The 19,613-nt window shown below is 37.8% G+C and overlaps 1 protein-coding gene across 1 annotated transcript in view; it reads left to right on the top strand.

The window, feature by feature from the left end:
* Positions 1-19,613, top strand: part of ZDHHC15 (zinc finger DHHC-type palmitoyltransferase 15) — a 203,462-nt gene that overhangs the window by 123,769 nt on the left and 60,080 nt on the right. Inside the window, exons 8-10 of the mRNA XM_041742288.1 lie at positions 2,200-2,332; positions 4,164-4,290; positions 5,691-5,794. Of these exons, the coding sequence (XP_041598222.1) occupies positions 2,200-2,332; positions 4,164-4,290; positions 5,691-5,794 (364 nt within the window). The remainder of the gene's footprint in view (positions 1-2,199; positions 2,333-4,163; positions 4,291-5,690; positions 5,795-19,613) is intronic.

Here is a 19,613-nt window from a genome sequence, read left to right as displayed (position 1 = left end):
AAAGTAAATACTGCCATGTATTTTAAAAACCATGTGTCAAGGAGACTAGTGGTTCTCCTAAGAACAGCAACCCCCATTTACCATATTCAAAGTACTTTCATACCTATTATCTCATCTTCTCACCATAGCCTTATAAAGTACACAGAACAGGAATTGTTAGTCTCATTTAAAAATTATAAAGTTGAGGCTCACTGGAAGCTGTCTGACCCTAAACCCAGAGATCTTAAACACTATGCCATACCCTATTGCTATTATTGTTCTGCTATGGAAAAGCTATAGCTTCTTTGGAATAAAGAATTCAGAAAACTATCATCAAAGAATGTTTTTTCTCTATATATTAGCTTAAAGAGTAGCATCTTCGATAGGAAATTGATCTTTGCCTTATTAAAAAAGTAGTAATATACCCCTTCCGCACTGGGACATGAATCTCCTCACAGAGACTGTGAATTATTTTAGAGCCAAAATAGTAGTATTATTCTACCAAATTCCCCTGAACTGTTTCTGGTGATTATTGCTTTGAGCAATTTAGCTTAGTTATCTCTTGGGAAGGTAATTTTGAACATAGGGCTGTCAACCTCTTCTAACAAGAAAGGACTTTATCAAGGGATATCCTTTGGCATATAAAAGATAGTTCTGCAAGAGTAATTAAGGGAGGAAAAGACTTCCAGCTTAACTACCCAGAGTGTGAACTTTCTATCAGTCCCTCTTGCCCAGACATTTCCTATTGCCCACTTAAACATGAAAAGTAAGAAGTAAAATAAATGTAAGCTTTAAAAGCTTTAACAAACATACTCAAAGAGTAGAGATTATGAAAGCAAAAACCTAGTTGGGCTAAAACCACTACAAAACAATGTATAAAATTTTTCCTATAAACTCAGAACAAAACAAACATAAACTAATCAAATTCAGTTTGGGTGCTTAGGCCAAGATTTTGTGGAGGGATCATTTCAGAAAGCAGCTTCAGATAAAGGTTTCTGAAGGTTGAAGTCCCTGAGGTAACTATTTCCTGGGGTGCTCTGCCCCATGCAAACTTTACCCAGACCACCCCTCAGCTGAAAACATCTGACTGACTGATTTCCCTTTATCTTCATCCTTGAAACATATATACTCTGAAAGATCCCCAATATTTCCTTACATCAAAATAAATAAAAATCTTCTTTAAGAAAGAAATCTGTGCTATTTGAATTTTCCAAGTGTTTTCAAGTCTTAATTTTTTCCTTCCAAATTGAAGTAGAACAAGATACTAATGTTAAGGTCCACTTCAATCAAGAATCACTTTTAATTTTATTACTCAAGAGTATTTGGAAATACTTTAATACAATTCATTATGCCAAAACAATTATCAGCACAGGAAAGGGGGAAATAAAAAAACTTCTCTCAACTGCTCACTCCAGAATTGAAATTGTTTTCTAATGTTCTCTTCAGAAGATAACATGTTACACATTGTGCATGCTGGTTTAAGGCTGCATGCAAAAAGGAAAGCTGATTCCACATGGAAAATAAGATGTCCCAGATAATTATAAAAGTCTTTAGCTACCTACTTTTACAATTGCCTGTCAAATCCTGCTTGAATTTACTGTCCAATGAGCTATTTTTCACAGGATGTGATATACCAGGACATTCTACTTCAACTATAAAAAACAACCACACAAAATTTTCAGTAGCTTTAACGTCAGGTTATAACTTATAGGTAGAGCATTTTAAAAATCTACCTGTGTGTTTTAACTTCCTACATGTATCATTGTGATGTTTTCAACACATATATGTCCAAGGAATAATGATATATAAAGTATTTCAGAAAAACCAACTTGAGACAGGAGGATGAACCATATGACCTCAAGATCACCTTTGGCCAGTGATTCATAATTTGCAAACTAAATGGAGTAGCTTTAAGAGGTCGCATACCAATTATGGCCTGAATATTCCCTTTTTACACTACCCTTTTCTAATTGCTGCAGTATATACTCGATTTTACACTGAACTTAATCAGGGATCCATTTTAGGCTTTGTACACTGAAAATATATCCATAATGAGGTATGGTCATCAACAGAACTGTTTTTTAAAACTTCTATAAAATTTATATTTTAATTATAGCTATACATTTTATACATGTGAGAAAAATGATAACATATAGAAAAACTAGCCAATCCTTATCACTTTAATCCTTTGTTTCTATTTGTTTATTATTTCTTTTCTAGGGGGAATTGCCCAGTGTTCGCTCAAAGTTCCATGTTCTTTTCCTCCTCTTTGTGGCCTGCATGTTTTTTGTCAGCCTTGTGATTCTCTTTGGTTACCATTGTTGGCTTGTCAGCAGAAACAAAACCACCTTAGGTAAGAATGGCTGTTAAGACTAGGGAAAAACACATTAATGTATATCATAGTGACCTATGGATTATTCCCAAGGAAGAGAAAAAGTTCCAGTGAAGCATTTTATTTGTAGTGACATTCCTTTGCCTCCAAACTGAGACAGGTATAAACGCATTTAACCAAACTGGGAGAGCCATAGTGAATGAAGAAAGCATTATTGAATGAAACCTCACACAAAACCAAAATGGACCATTGCTCTTTATAGCTCACATTGGGTAATAGGTCCCCAAACTTATGGCTTGAAAAATTTCTTAATGTGTTCACATGAGGAAGTGAAGGTAAAAATCACTACAGAAGGGAATATCAGAAGGTGGAGGTAAAGGTTAATAAAGATAGAAGAATTGAAATTATTGAGGGCATCCAAAGACAGAGTGCTGAGAATCTAAACCAACAAATCATTGGATATCTACAATCATCAAATATCTTTGGAGGGCCTGGGAGCATGATAAATACACTGAATAAGCAAGTTTCTAGAAAATGAGTACAAGTGAACATTTTTTCTGTTACTCTATACTCCAGGCTATTATTTGGAGAATTATATTTCTGATTAATTCAAGTGCAACAATTTTATTTCATATTTCACTATAGATGTATATTTCACTATAGTATACAAATAAATGCATAAGGAATGAGGAGAAAGTGTCCAAGTGTTGAATGTTTAGCTAAGATAGATTGAGGAAAGTTTAGTACAAAAGCCACTATATATTTGGAACACATTTACTTATAATGCTAATATCTAAGAAAGTATTTACACTCCTTTTCTAAACCAAATATCTGTAGTACTTAGTTGTTAGGGTGGTAGATCACCACATTTGGCTTAGACATAACTGCAAAGTAGAGAAGCACGAAAAACTTCACAATAATGGAGTCTGAAAACAAAGAAAAAAATGGGAAATGGCCAGATGCAGCTGGCCCAACAGTGAAAGTGTTTGCTTAATGGGATAAATATGTGCCTAAAAATAAGGTGTACTAAGATGGTCCAATTCCCCAGCCTTTGGGGTGATTATAGTTCATCTGTTGACATTTTTTTCTGGAGTAAAACTCTATTTCTTACATTGCAGGTTTCAGTGCAAACATCTTCATTTCTGAAATGTTTCAAAACCACATCAATGTCATAACCATCTCTTCATCATTACTTTAGTCTCAACTCTAAAGATCGAGACCATTTGGCTGCTATTGCCACTTACATTCAAATAAAGCACTGTTAAATGTTCTCATTCATTTGGGGAATATGAATAATAGTGAAAGGGAATATAAAGGAAGGGAAAAGAAATGTTGGGAAATATCAGGAAGGGAGACAGAACATAAAGACTCCTAACTCGGGGAAACGAACTAGGGGTGGTGGAAGGGGAGGAGGGCGGGTGTTGGAGGGGAATGGGTGACGGGCACTGAGGTGGACACTTGATGGGATGAGCACTGGGTGTTTTTCTGTATGTTGGTAAATTGAACACCAATAAAAATTAATTAAAAAAAATTTGTTCTTTTACTCCTTACATGCAGCAGCACAAAATATAATTCCCTCATGGCTGCTTAATTATTTCTGCCACTATGTGCTTCTTCTGCCTTTAAAAAAGAGTACCAATTCTTTGCATTTAATAACAAAATTACTTTATATTAAGTGATTAGACTGTTTTTTACTAAGTAATTTAACAATATCTAAAGATGAGAAGCCTATGCTACCACAACAAAAAGACACTATAACATCAAGTCACATTCATGGAGAACTATAAAATCATGATAGTCCTGAAATTTGTTCCTTTTCCCTCTTTTCTTCAACTCCCCTATTCTGCCCTAGAGGCCTTCTGTACTCCAGTGTTTACAAGTGGCCCAGAGAAAAATGGGTTCAACCTTGGCTTCATCAAAAATATCCAGCAGGTGTTTGGAGATAACAAGAAGTTCTGGTTAATACCTATTGGGTCCAGGTAGGTAATTATTACCACTGAAAGACGTTGATTAGATGGATGGTCTGGATGATTAGAAAACATCCAACCTAAATACTCAACGATATGCTATATATATCCCCACTGACTGGAATATTATGTAGTCATAAATAATAATTATTAAGACTGTCACAATAAAGGTAAATACTCTACTTTAAGTGGAAAATGTAGAATTCAAATGGTATGTACTCTGTGATTAAAAATATACACAAAAATATGTATAAACATATACCGAAGAAAACCAACAGAGGGGACATGTACCCCTAAAATGCTGTAAGTGGAAAGTGGTACCAGTTAGTGTTTTACAGGCTCATTTATTTAAGGTCTATGGCATATCTTACTATCCTGGCTATAAAGCAAAAGACAAAACTGTGTTGGTGGGTAATGTTGATTAATAACTCTTACCAGCAATTATTTGCACCCCACTACTACACATACACACACAAATATACACGCACTATCACTACATCAAAGAGAGGCCTAAAATGAGTCTTCTCTGAAATAAAAAAAAAAACAAAAGCAAAAAGCAAAGCCCATTCCCTTATAATCAGTATACTTATATCTTCTGTAGGGAACTATCAATAAAATCTGTCAACTTTCAGTTAACGACAATTGTGAACAGGAGAAAAGGCATAGGTAATATAAAACTAATAATCCAAAAGTCACTCAGATATAAATTTGCAGTGCATTCAGATATATATACTCAGGTGTCCAAACTGTAGCCCACTCTAGCCAGAACTAACTTAGTTCCCTCCAACGCATCCCATCTGTTAGTGGACAGAGATTAACTAAGAAGGTAGCCCTAGATTACTATAGTGGATCCCACATGAGGATAATTGCCCCCAGAATCTGCACTCCTAGAGATACCTCACTCTGGCTGTTTCGCACAGTTCCCAATAACCTTTCTGCCATTCAAGCCAAATAACAGAGCATCCAGACATTAATATCTATCACCAATTCATAGCAACTTATCTCCAATATATCAGTGATTATTTTTGTTGAAAGCAATCTGAATCTGCTAATTTTTGTTGAAAATTTAGAACCAAAGCAATAAAATAATTGTATATAAATTGAGATGATCATCAGTAAATAATATTTATGAAGCCTACCATGTGTGCATATTACCATAATGGGCACTATGGGAAACAAGTTAAACAGTTGCTTACAAACCAGAACAGTTGACACTGATGCAGATATAGACACTGAGAGCAATATAGCAACTAAATGATGCTATTGTAAAATCTTATTCCACCATGGCTTTAGCAAATAAGCTAAATGGTTTAAATCTTTCTAAGAACCCCCTCCTATTTCTAAGAGGGCTATTACCTTCATAAAAAGTCTATGTCAGCTGCAAGAGCTCACTGCCTTCCTTTACCCAACAGCCCTGGTGATGGACACTCCTTCCCTATGAGGTCTATGAATGAGTCACAGAACCCACTGCTAGCAAATGAAGAGCCTTGGGAAGACAATGAAGATGAAAACCGAGGTAAGGAGGCTCAAAAGGAAGTCTGCTCTCCACCCAGCAGAGCAAGCACTAATAAAGACCATGTTAATACAACCGATGTAGTGTAGTGAGAAAATAGTGTCCAGAAAGATTATATAATCATGTCAACCTCCTAAGTGCCCTTTGAATAGAGAAGGGCAAGTATGGCCAGATTTGTGTAGCAAATATGGGTGGCTTCGTTTGGATTAGATGGCAACTTGGAAGGTTGCTTACGAAATTTGTGATACCATGATTTATAATCAGTCAGATAAGTCAGGACACATAATAAACTACTGTTTATATTTGTAAATAATCCAGCCAGTTGGCCATTCATGGTGCTTTGTTTGAGTTAATTTAATCAGTGGGCAGCAGCTCACCTTTCTCTACCCTAATTTATTAATGTTGGTTAAATTTTCTTTAAAATCCCATTCCCATTCTCTTTTAAAATGGTTTAAATACACAAAGAAATATAGTATGTGTAGGCAAGCCTACACCTGCATGTAGTCTACTTTTCTAAAAGGCAGAGCAGCAAAGGAAAAATGAGGAAGCAGAACTTTGTCCTTCCACCGTTCTCCCACTAGATTTTGGATCATAATGAGATTTGTGGTGTGTGTGTGTGTGTGTGTGTGTGTGTGTGTGTGTGTGTGTGAAAAGGTGAAAGTTAAGTTCTCATGTCACATACCCCTACCATCACCTGTTCTTTGTCTCCACGTGATGTTATGCTTACAAGTGTGCCTCCACCATTTGTTTATGTTTCTAATACCAGGCATCAGAGTGTAATTTTACCAGCAGATCCCAATAATACAATAGCTGATAAAAATTTTGAGTGAGAAATTGTAGTGCTTGTCAAAAATTACCTAGAGTGAATAAGGCTGATGAGGACATTAAAAAAAGCATTGAGATGAGGAACACAGATGGGAAACATAGCTTTATAAATGTTTACCCAGTTAGATTATCTAGGCCTAGCATTTCTATTTGGAAGTCCAGTTTTAGAGTAAGATGGGTTGTTAGGACTAAGCAAGATAAAACCTTCCAAAATTCAGTTACAAAGGGAAAGAGTTCTTGCCCAGCTGACTGAGCACCTCCCTATTGACTCCTGCTGACCCTTTATTGAAAAACTGTATTTTGACCTACTTTCCGTCAGCTATCACTCTTTCAATTTTTTTCTTTTTCAAGTTTTTAAATTCTGATTAGTTAATATACAGTGTAATATTAATTTCAGGTATAAAATTTAGTGATTTAACACTTAATAAAACTCAGGGCGCTACCACAACATGTGTGCACCTTAATCTCCATCACCTAATTAACCCATCCCCAAACACCTCCCCTCTGATAACCATCAGTTTGTTCCCAGATAGTGAAAAGTTGATTTCTTGGTTTTCTTCTCTTTTTCCCCATGTTTGTTTTGTTTCTTAAATTCTACATATAAGTAAAATCATATGGTATCTCTCTTTCTCTGACTTATTTAGTATAGTACTGTCTAGCTCCATCCATGTCCTTGCAAATGGCAAGATTTCATTCCTTCATATGGCTATTATTCCATTGTATATACATACCACATCTTCTTTATCCAATCATCAGTCAATGGGCATTGGGGCTCTTTCCATAATTTGACTCCTGTAGATAATGCTGCTATAAACATCAGAGTGTGTTTATCCCTTCAAATTAGTATTTTTAAATCCTTTGGGTTATTACCTAGTAGTGCAATTGCTGGACTATAGGGTAGTTCTATTCTTAATTTTTTGAGGAACCTCCATACTGTTTTCCAGAGTGGGTGCACAGTTTGCATTCCCACCAACAGTATAAAAGAGTTCCATTCTCTACATTCTCACGAACACCTGTTGTTTCCTGTGTTGTTCATTTTGGCCATTCTGACAGGTATGAGGTGATAATCTCATTGTAGTCTTGATTTTTATTTCCCTAATGGTCAGTGATGTTGAGAATCTTTTCCTATGTCTGTTAGCCATCTGTCTTTTTGAAAAAATGTCTATGCATGTCTTCTGTCCATTTATTTTATTTTTTTATTTTTATTTTTTATTGGTGTTCAATTTGCCAACATACAGAATAACACCCAGTGCTCATCCCATCAAGTGCCCCCCCTCAGTGCCCGTGACCATTTCTTAACTGGATTATTTGTTCTTTGAGTGTTGAGTTTGGTAAGTTCTTCATATATTTTAGATACTAACCCTTTATCAAGTATATTGTTTGCAAATATATTTTCCATCTCATAGATTGCCTTTTAGTTTTGAGGATTGTTCCCTTCAATGTGCAGAAGTATTTTATTTTGATAAAGTCCTAATAGCTGATTTTTGCTTTTGTTTCCCTTCCCTCAGGAGACATATCTAGAAAGAAGTTGCTTCAGCTGATGTCAAAGAGGTTACTGCCTATGTTCTCCTCTAGGATTTTAATGGTTTCCTGTCTCACATTTAGGTCATTAATCCATTTTGAATGTATTTTTGTGTATGGTGTAAGAAAGTGATCCACTTTCATTCTTTTGCATGTTGCTGTCCCATTTTTCCAACACTCTTTGTTGAAGAGACTATCTTTCCCATTGGATATTCTTTCCTGCTTTGTCAAAGATTAATTGACTATATAGTTATAGGTTCATTTCTGGATTTTCTATTCTGTTCCATTGATCTATGTGTCTATTTTTAAAAGATTTTATTTATTCATTCACAAGAGACAGAGAGAGAGCAGAGACACAGGCAGAGAGAGAGAGAAGTAGGCTCCTCACAGGGACCCAATGTGGGACTTGATCCTGGACCCTGGGATCACACCCTGGGCTGAGGACAGACACTCAACCGCTGAGACAACCAGGCATCCCTATGTGTCTATTTTTTGTGCCAGTAATATACTATTTTGATCCCTACACCTTTGTAATGTAACTTGAAGTCCAGAATTATGATGTTTCCTGCTTTTCTTTGCTTTTTCAGTTTTGTGTTGGCTATTCAGTGTCTTTTGTGATTCCATACAAATTGTAGGATTGCTTGTTCTAGCTCTGTGAAAACTGCTGCTGGTGTAATTTTGCATTAAATGTGTAGATTGCTTTGCATAATATAGACAATTTAACAATCCACAATCCAATCCATAATCATGGAATGTTTTTCCATTTCTTTGTGTCATCTTCAATTTCTTTCATCAGTGTTTCCTAGTTTTCAGAGTACAGGTCTTTCATCTCTTTGGATAGATTTATTCCTAGGTATCTTACGGATTTTGGTATAATTATAAATGAGATCAATTCCTTGATTTCTCTTTCTGCAGCTTCATTATTAATGTATGGAAATGCAACAGATTTCTCTACATTGATTTTGTATCCTGTGACTTTATGGAATTTGTGTATCAGTCCTAGAAATTTTTTGGTGGAGTTTCTCAGATTTTCTGTAGAGTAGCATTTCTTTTCATTTGTGTGGTATTTGTTTGTTATTTCTCCTCTCTCACTTGTGGTTTTATCTACTTGAGTCCTTCCTCTTCTTTTTGATAAGTCTAGGTAAGCGTTAATCAATTTTATTAATTATTTCAAAGAACCAAATCCTAGTTTCATTGATATGTTCTATTGTTTTTTTTAGTTTCTATATCATTTATTCTTTTTTTTAAAGATTTTATTTATTTACTCATGTGAGACACACAGAGAGAGTGAGGCAGAGACATAGGCAGAGGGAGAAGCAAGCTAACTGTGGGAAGCCTGTAGGCTCCCTCAATCCCAAGGCTGTAGGATCATGCCCTGAGCCAAAGGCAGATACTAACTGCTGAGCCACCGCTCTAATCTTTATCATTTCCCTTCTGCTGGCTTTAGGTTTCATTTGTTGTTATTTTTCTAGGTCCTTTAGGTGTAAGGTTAATTTATTGCTTTGAGATTTTTCTTGCTTCTTAAGGCAGGCCTGTATTGCTATATACTTCCCTTTTAGGACCACTTTTGTTGCATCCCAAAGGTTTTGGACTGTCTTGTTTCATTTATTATGTTGAGATATAGTCCCTCTAAATCTACATTTTTGAGGGTTTTTTTTTTTATCATGAATGGATGTTGTGCTTTTTTAAAAAAAGATTTTATTTATTTATTCATGAGAGAGAAAGAGAGAGGCAGAGACACAGGCAGAGGGAGAAGCAGGCTCCATGCAGGGAGCCTGATGTGAGACTCGATCCCGGGACTCCAGGATCACGCCCTGGGCTGAAGGCAGGCGCTAAACCGCCGAGCCACCCAGGGATTCCCGATGTTGTGCTTTTTAAAGTGCTTTTTCTGCATCTTTTGAAATGATCATATGGTTCTTATCCTTTCTTTTATTAATGTGATGTGTCATGTTGATTGGTTTTCCAATAATGAACCAACCTTGCAGCTCAGTAGTAAATTCCACTTAAATGATTCTTTTAATATACTGTTGGATCTGATTTCCTAGTATTTTATTGAGAATTTTTGCATCCATGTTCATCAGGGATATCAGCCTTTAGTTCTTTTTTTTAGTGAAGTCTTTCTCTGTTGTGGGTATCGGGGTAATACAACTCCATGTATTTGTGGTCTTTCCAAATTTTTTCTTGTGATTGACTTCAAGTTTCATACTGTTGTGGTCAGAAAAGAAAGATGCATGGTGTTATCTCAATCTTTTTGTATTTGTTGAGGCCTCATTTGTGATATAATATGTGATCTATTCTGGAGAATTCCCATGTGCACTTTAAAGATTGATTGATTGATTGATTGATTGATTGATTGATTATGAGAGAAAGTGAGTACAGGGGTGAGGGAAGGCCAGAGGGAGTGTAGAGAGAGAATCTCAAGCAGACTCCTCACTGAGCACAAAGCCTAATGCGGGGCTTGATCTCATGACTCTGAGATAATGACCTGAGCTAAAATCAAGAGTTGGACACTTGACTGAATGAGCTACCCATGTGCCCCTCTCCCATGTGCACTTTAAAAGAATGTGCATTCCACTGCTTTAAGATGGAATGTTATGAATATACCTGGTCCAGTGTCATTCAAAACCATTGCTTCCTGGTTGATTTTCTACTTAGATGATCTGTCCATTGCTGTAGGTCCATTGCTATAACCTGTCCATTGCTGTAAGTTGCTGCAACATCAGTTAGTTCCTTTATGTTTGTTATCAAAATTTTTAGACATTTGAGTGCTCCCGTGTTGGGTGTATAAATATTTACAGTTGTTGTATGTTCTTATTAAACTGTCCCATTTGCCCTTCTTCATCTCTTGTTACAGTCTTTGTTTTAAAGTCTACTTTGTTTGATATAAGTATTGCTACTCTGGCTTCCTTTGACATCCATTTGCAAGATACTTGTTTTTCCATCCCCTCACTTTCAATCTGCAAGTGTCTTTGGGTCTAAAATGAGTCTCTGGTGGGAAGAATATAGATGGATCTAGGTTTTTTTATTTATTCTGACACCATAACTTTTGATTGAAACACTTAATCCATTTACATTCAGGGTAAGTATTGACAGTTATGTATTTAGTGTCATTTTATTACTTACTTTGTCATTGTTTCTGGAGATTTTCTCTGTTCCTTTCTTGTCTTTGTCACTTTTGTTCTTTTCTTTCCACACAAGGAGTCCCCTTTTGTATTTCTTACAGGGCTGTTTTAGTGATCACAGATTCCTTTGGTTTTCTTTGTCTGGTAAGCTCTTTAGTTTCCCTTCTATTTTGAATGATAGGCTCACTGGATAGAGTATTCTTGGTGGCAGGTTTTTCCTCTTCAGCATGTTGTGTATATATATCATGCCACTCTCTTCTGGCTTGCCAAATTTCTGTTGAGAAATTTCCAGCTATCTAATTTTCTTTTGTAAGTTAGGCACTTTTTTGTCTTGTTGCTTTTAATAATTTTTTTTCTTCATCACTATATTTTGCAATTTTAATGACAGGATTTGTTGGTGATGGCCTGCTTTTGTTGATTTTGATGGAAGTTCTCTGTGCCTCCTGGATCTTGGTATCATTTTCCTTCCCCAAATCAGGGAAGTTTTCAGCTAATATTTGCTTAAAAAAATTTTCTGCTCACTTTTCTCGCTTGTTCTTCTGGGATTCCTATAATATGACCGTTACTATATTTGGTGGAGTCCCTTAGTTCCCTAAGTCTATTCTCATGTTGCATAAGACTTATTTCTCTCTTTTGTCCAGCTTCATTATTTTCCATTGTTGTATCTTCCTTATCACTTAATCATTCCTCTGCTTCTTCATTCCATGTGTCCATTGCATCAAGTATGTTTCGAATTTTAATGATTTCGTTCTTCATTTCATACTGATTGTTTTTTAACTCTTTTATCTCTGCATTAAGGGCCTCTCGAAGTCCTCCATTCTTTTCTCAAGCTTGGTGTCTATCTTTATTATTGTTGCTTTAAATTTTCCACCAGGCATCTTACGCTATCTGTGTTGCTTAGATCTCTGTTAATGACCTTATTTCTTATATTCTTTATTTTAGGATGAATTTTTCCATCTTTGCATTTTGCTAAATCTCTGTCTTCTTCTCTGTGTTAGAAAAGCTATCATTCTTTATCCTGAGAGTAATGGCTTTATGAAGAAGAGGCCTTGTAGTTAGTGCTCAGGGCCTGGCACTTCAGAGAGTGTCTGGTGTATGCTGGGTGCACTCTGTTGTGTTTTGGCTGCTCTATCCTTCAAGCCAGTCATCTGCAGAGTTTCTTCTTGCCCATGGTGGGCAGTGTTTGGTTCTTGGCTAGAATGTGGTGAATTTGAAGTAGGTATGCTCTGCTCTGCTTGTAAAATGAGGCCTGATCCTACTTGCACTAGAACTGAAACCCTACAGAACTCTCTTGTTGGAAGACATGCTGTCGGTAAGGACTTCCACTGGTGTTCTGGAGAAAAGGCCCACCATATTGGGACTAAGGCCAATGTGACCAAGTAGGTCAGTACTGCTTGAGCACAGGTAATGGAACTCGGAATAAGCCGGTTAGGCAGCTAGTGTTGATGCTGTGCTGTTTACCATACGTGGCTCTGTGTTCATGCTAAGGGGCAGGGAAGGGAAATGGTGTCCACAGGCTCCTTTGTCCTAGAGAGACATATGTGTGAATCTACCTCTCAGGGATGCTCCAAGAAGAGTGAACAATGTCCCCCTGTGTACCTGAGGCATTCTTCAGATCACTATTTCCATACCATCTGCCTTCTCTCCAGGAGTAGGGCAGTGCCCTGAAGCCTCTATCCATCCAAGCCTGCCAACCTTTAGAACTCCAGTCTCTAAACCTTGTTTGTTGCAAGAACTCACAAATACTAGTCCCTCTCATTTTCCTAGCCAATGGCTTTAGGGAAGTGTTCTCTTTGTGCATTCCTGTGTGCTTGTCTCTCTCACCTTTTTCCATGACCACTGCTCCCTCCCCTCCACAGCAGCCATGATCCATTTTTCCCCCAAACTACATTTTCTGTACTTCCTACCTTCCTTCTGTGGCTTTTTCTCTCCCTTTATTTGTGCAGTTTGTTTTTTCAGTTTTTGGGTTCATTTGTGGGGTATTTAAAATGATTTCATAGCTATCTAGTTATGTTCCAAGAACAAGACCAGCTTAGGGTCCTCCTACTATGCCACTGTTTTAGCTCCAGCTATCACTCTTTCTGAGCCAACTTTTAGTTATAGCAGTTACAAGTGATAAGAATTTTAGTTTAGTTTAGTTTTTTAAAGCAAGCTCTAATAAAAATCAGAGAAATATAGGGTGTTAATAACCTGCTTTGAAATATTTCCACAATGGAAAAAGCTATTCACATCTGAGTCTTGTATTGGTAAGCAAAATACTTTAACTATAAATGTAGCACTACATTATAAAAAGGGTTTTATTTTAAGTCAAACACATTTACTGACACCTCACTGCCTACTAAATAAAATCTAAGATCATTGGGGCAAATTATCTTAGCCAGATTTTCCTCCTTGACATTATCTCCCATCTTTATGGGCCTCAAGCTGCCCTTTTCAGCACCTCCACTTCCTCTTGGGATTTTTCTACCTCAGTTCTATCACAATGGGCCACTAAGAATAGTCTTCCTCCATCAAAGGTATGGAAGCAGCAGATTCTATTCAAAAAGATAATTACTAGGGCACCTGGGTGTCTCAATTGGTTAAGCATCTGCCTTCGGCTCAGGTCTTGATCCCAGGGTCCTGGGATTGAGTCCTGCATCAGGCTCCCTGCTCCACGGGGAGCCTGCTTTTCCTCTGTCTCTGCCTCCTTCTCTTTCTCTCTGTTTCTCAAGAATAAATAAATAAAATCTTTAGAAAAAAATAACTGAAACCTAAGGAAAATGTAAGATGGAATGAAAATAGTCAAGTTTTGGGGCACCTGGATGGCTTAGTCAGTTAAGCATCTGCTTTGGCTCGGGTCATGATCCCAGGGTTCTGGATTGAGCCCTGACTTGGGCTCCCTGCTCAGTGGGGAGTCTACCTCTCCCTCTGCCCCTATCCCCGCTTGTGTTATGTCTCTCTCTCATAAATAAATTAAAAAATAAATAAATAAATATATATATAAATAAATAAATAAATAAATAAATAAATAAAATCTTTAAAAAAATAAAAAGAAAATAGTTAAGTTTCTGAAATTGAGGTTTTTGCATTATTTGCATTAACAGATCTAATAAATAGAGATGAGCTTTCACTGACAAATAACTATATTTTAGCCCCAGGTAAGCTGGTAAACGTTATAGATACATTACTTAGTTTCTTAGCATCTTCGGAACTTGCAGGTACCATGTCTTGTTGTTTTTCTGGATAAACTAAATTCTCAGACCCAAAGTTTGAGACATTCTAAAAAGTCCAACAGTATGACATTCAGAATACCACCAATTTCTTGGATTGGAGCACATGCAATTAAGAATTCTGCTATCTGGGGATCCCTGGGTGGCTCAGTGGTTTAGCGCCTGCCTTTGGCCCAGGACATGATCCTGGAGTCCCAGGATCGAGTCCCACATCGGGCTCCCTGCATGGAGCCTGCTTCTCCCTCTGCCAATGTCTCTGCCTCTCTCTGTGTGTGAGTCTCTCATGAATAAATAAATAAAATGTTAAAAAAATTCTTCTATCCGTTGATACCTGAAAAAGCAAGAATTATAATTCATAAGGTAATTATTAGCTCCTGTGAATAAATGCTCATAAAAATTAAGTGATATCAACTATCTTTTATATAAAATTTTCAGGTATCTGTAAATTTTTCATGGCCTCTCTTCATTTATAAATACCATTAGATAATACCAATTCATAATCATATGTCTTCACTAGTTGTTCCTTTCTCTTCAATATGCAGTTTTTCTTAAATGATATGCCTGGTCTCTGTTTTCATTTTGCTTGCCTCCAAAATCTCTACAACCTAGTGATATGGTTCTCTTGGTCTGCCTAGGGACAGGATAGAGGAGTAAAGGAATAACTACTTTCCAGTAGCTGGCCAGGACCTCTCAAGAGTTGATGATGATGATGATGATGATTAAAGTATAATTGACATACAATATTGTATTTGTTTCAAGTGTACAAAATATTAATTTGACAAGTCTATATATTACTCAATGCTCACCATAATACGTAAAGTCATCATAGCACATTATTACAGTACTATTGACTATATTCCTTATGATGTACTTTTTATCTTTGTAATTATTTATTTTATAATTGAAAGTCTGAAACTCTTAATCTCCTTTACCTATTTTGTTCATTCTCCCAGCCACTACCTTCTGGCAACCACCAGTTTACTCTTTGTATTTAGGAGTCTGAATTTTTTGTCTTGTTTTTAGATTCCATCCTGTAAGGAAAATTGTATGATGTTTGTCTTTCTCTGTATGATTTATTTCATTTAGCATAATACTCTGTAGGTCTATCCATATTGTCATTTATTTTTTTATGTGGCTGAATAATATATATATATATATATATATAGTCACATGTTCTGTATTCATTTATCAATGGATAGTTAGGTTGTCCATATTTTGGCTATTGTAAATAATGCTGCAATAAACATAGGGTTGTATATATCTTTTCAAATAATTGTTTTTGTTTTCTTTAGATAAATACCCAGTAGTAGAATTACTAGATCATATGATATTTCTATTTAAAAATGTTTGAGGGGAGGAGGGGCAAGATGGCGAAAGAGTAGGGTCTCCAAATCACCTGCCCCCACCAAATTACCTAGATAACCTTCAAATCATCCTGAAAATCTACGAATTCGGCCTGAGATTTAAAGAGAGACCAGCTGGAATGCTACAGTGAGAACAGTTCGCGCTTCTATCAAGGTAGGAAGACAGGGAAAAAAGAAATAAAGAAACAAAAGGCATCCAAGGGGGAGGGGCCCCGCGAGGAGCCGGGCTAAGGCCAGGGCGAGTGTCCCCAGGACAAGAGAGCTCCGTCCCGGAGAAGCAGGAGCTTCACCAATCTTCTCGGGTGGAAAGGGGCTCGCAGGGATTTGGAGCAGGACCCAGGAGGGCGGGGATGCCCTCAGGCTAACAGAGCAACCGCGCCCCGGGGAGAGTGCGCTGAGCTCCCTGAAGGGCTGCAGTGCGCGCGGCTGGACCTGGGAGCAGCTCGGAGGGGTTCGTGGGACGGCTCCGTGGAGGGGGCCGCGCAGCCGGGAGCGCGAATCCAACAGCGCAGGCCCCGGAGCACAGGGCGCCGGGACACAGCCCAGGATCCGGCCTCCCCCGGGACAGGCAGAGGCCGGGAGGGCCCAGGACAGCAAGGACGCTACTGCCCGGAGCTGAGCAGATCAGCGGCCCCGCCCCCGGAGCATCCAGGCCCCTGCAGGCTGAGAGCTCCGGAGCTACTGCGGGAGCTGACTCCAGGGCTCCAGAGCTGGCGGCCGCCACTGTGGTTGTTCCTCCTGCGGCCTCACGGGGTAAACAACCCCCACTGAGCCCTGCACCAGGCAGGGGGCAGAGCAGCTCCCCCAAGTGCTAACACCTGAAAATCAGCACAACAGAGCCTTCCCCAGAAGACCGGCTAGACGGACAAGTTCCAGGGGAAGTCAAAGGACTTAAAGTATACAGAATCGGAAGATACTCCCCCGTGTTTTTTTTGTTTTGGATTTTGTTTTTGTTTTGTTTTGTTTTGTTTTGTTTTGCCTTTTGATTTCTTTGTTTCCCCCACCCCTTTTTTTCCTTTCTTTCTTTTACTTTTTCTTTTTCTTCTCTTTTTTTCTTTTTTCTTCCTTTTTTCTTTTTCTCTTTTCTTTCCTTCTTTCTTTCCTCTCATTTTCTCCTTTTCCCAATACAACTTGTTTTTGGCCACTATGCACTGAGAAAAATGACTAGAACGGAAACCTCACCTCAAAAGAAAGAATCAGAAACAGTCCTCTCTCCCACAGAGTTACAAAATCTGAAGTACAATTCAATGTCAGAAAGCCAATTCAGAAGCACTATTATACAGCTACTGGTGACTCTAGAAAAAAGCATAAAGGGCTCAAGAGACTTCATGACTGCAGAATTTAGATCTAATCAGACAGAAATTAAAAATCAATTGAATGAGATGCAATCCAAACTAGAAGTCCTAACGACGAGGGTTAACGAGGTGGAAGAACGAGTGAGTGACATAGAAGACAAGTTGATGGCAAAGAGGGAAACTGAGGAAAGAAGAGAAAACAATTAAAATATCATGAAGATTAAGGGAAAAAAACGACAGCCTGAGGAAGAAAAACCTACATTTAATTGGGGTTCCCGAGGGCGCCGAAAGGGACAGAGGGCCAGAATATGTATTTGAACAAATCCTAGCTGAAAACTTTCCTAATCTGGGAAGGGAAACAGGCATTCAGATCCAGGAAATAGAGAGATCCCTCCTGAAAATCAATAAAAACCATTCAACACCTCACATTTAATAGTTAAGCTTGCAAATTCCAAAGATAAAGAGAAGATCCTCAAAGCAGCAAGAGACAAGAAATTCCTGACTCTTTTGGGGAGGAGTATTAGGGTAACAGCAGACCTCCACAGAGACCTGGTAGGCCAGAAAGGCTGGCAGGATATATTCAGGGTCCTAAATGAGAAAAACATGCAACCAAGAATACTTTATCCAGCAAGGCTTTCATTCAGAATGGAAGGAGAGATAAAGAGCTTCCAAGACAGGCAGGAACTGAAAGAATATGTGACCTCCAAACCAGCTCTGCAAGAAATTTTAAGGGGAACTCTTAAAATTCCCCTTTAAGAAGTTCAGTGGAACAATCCACAAAAACAAGGACTGAATAGGTATCATGATGACCCTAAACTCATATCTTTTGATAGTAACTCTGAACGTGAATGGGCTTAATGACCCCATCAAAAGGCGCAGGGTTTCAGCCTGGATAAAAAAGCAAGACCCATCTATTTGATGTCTACAAGAGACTCATTTTAGACAGAAGTCCCCTACAGCCTGAAAATAAAAGGTTGGAGAACCATTTACCATTCAAATGGTCCTCAAAAGAAAGCAGGGGTAGCCATCCTTATATCAGATAAACTGAAGTTTACCCCGAAGACTGTAGTGAGAGATGAAGAGGGACACTATCTCATACTTAAAGGATCTATCCTACAAAGGACTTAACAATCCTCAATATATATGCCCTGAATGTGGGATCTACCAAATGTATCAATCAATTAATAACCAAAGTGAAGAAATACTTAGATAATAATACACTTATACTTGGTGACTTTAATCTAGCTCTTTCTACCCTCGATAGGTCTTCTAAGTACAACATCTCCAAAGAAACGAGAACTTTAAATGATACACTGGACCAGATGGATTTCACAGATACCTACAGAACTTTACATCCAAACTCAACTGAATACACATTCTTCTCAAGTGCACATGGAACTTTCTCCAGAATAGACCACATACTGTGTCACAAATCGGGTCTGAACCGATACCAAAAGATTGGGATCGTCGCCTGCATATTCTCAGACCATAATGCCTTGAAATTAGAATTAATCACAACAAGAAGTTTGGAAGGACCTCAAACACGTGGAGGTTAAGGACCATCCTGCTAAAAGATGAAAGGGTCAACCAGGAAATTAAGGAAGAATTAAAAAGTTTCATGGAAACTAATGAGAATGAATACAACCATTCAAAATCTTTGGGATGCAGCAAAAGCAGTCCTAAGGGGGAAATACATCGCAATACAAGAATCCATTCAAAAACTGGAAAGAACTCAAATACAAAAGCTAACCTTACACATAAAGGAGCGAGAGAAAAAGCAGCAAATATATCCCACACCCAGCAGAAGAAGAGAGTTAATAAAGATCGAGCAGAACTAAATGAAATCGAGACCAAAAGAACTGTGGAACAGATCAACAGAACCAGGAGTTGGTTCTTTGAAAGAATTAATAAGATAGATAAACCATTAGCCAACTTTATTAAAAAGAAGAGAGAGAAGACTCAAATTAATAAAATCATGAATGAGAAAGGAGAGATCACTACCAACACCAAGGAAATACAAACGATTTTAATAACATATTATGAACAGCTATACGCCAATAAATAAGGCAATCTAGAAGAATTGGACGCATTCCTGGAAAGCCACAAACTACCAAAACTGGAACAGGAAGAAATAGAAAACCTGAACAAGCCAATAACCAGGGAGGAAATTGAAGCAGTCATCAAAAACCTCCCAAGACACAAAAGTCCAGGGCCAGATGGCTTCCAAGGGTAATTCTATCAAACGTTTAAAGAAGAAACCATACCTATTCTACTAAAGCTGTTTGGAAAGATAGAAGGAGATGGAGTACTTCCAAATTCGTTCTATGAGGCCAGCATCACCTTAATTCCAAAACCAGACAAAGACCCGACCAAAAAGGAGAATTACAGACCAATATCCCTGATGAACATGGATGCAAAAATTCTCAACAAGATACTAGCCAATAAAATCCAATAGTACATCAAGAAAATTATTCACCATGACCAAG

Source organism: Vulpes lagopus, chromosome X, assembly GCF_018345385.1.
Source record: "Vulpes lagopus strain Blue_001 chromosome X, ASM1834538v1, whole genome shotgun sequence".
NCBI lineage: Eukaryota > Metazoa > Chordata > Mammalia > Carnivora > Canidae > Vulpes > Vulpes lagopus.
This window is presented reverse-complemented; position numbering and strand designations above follow the sequence as displayed.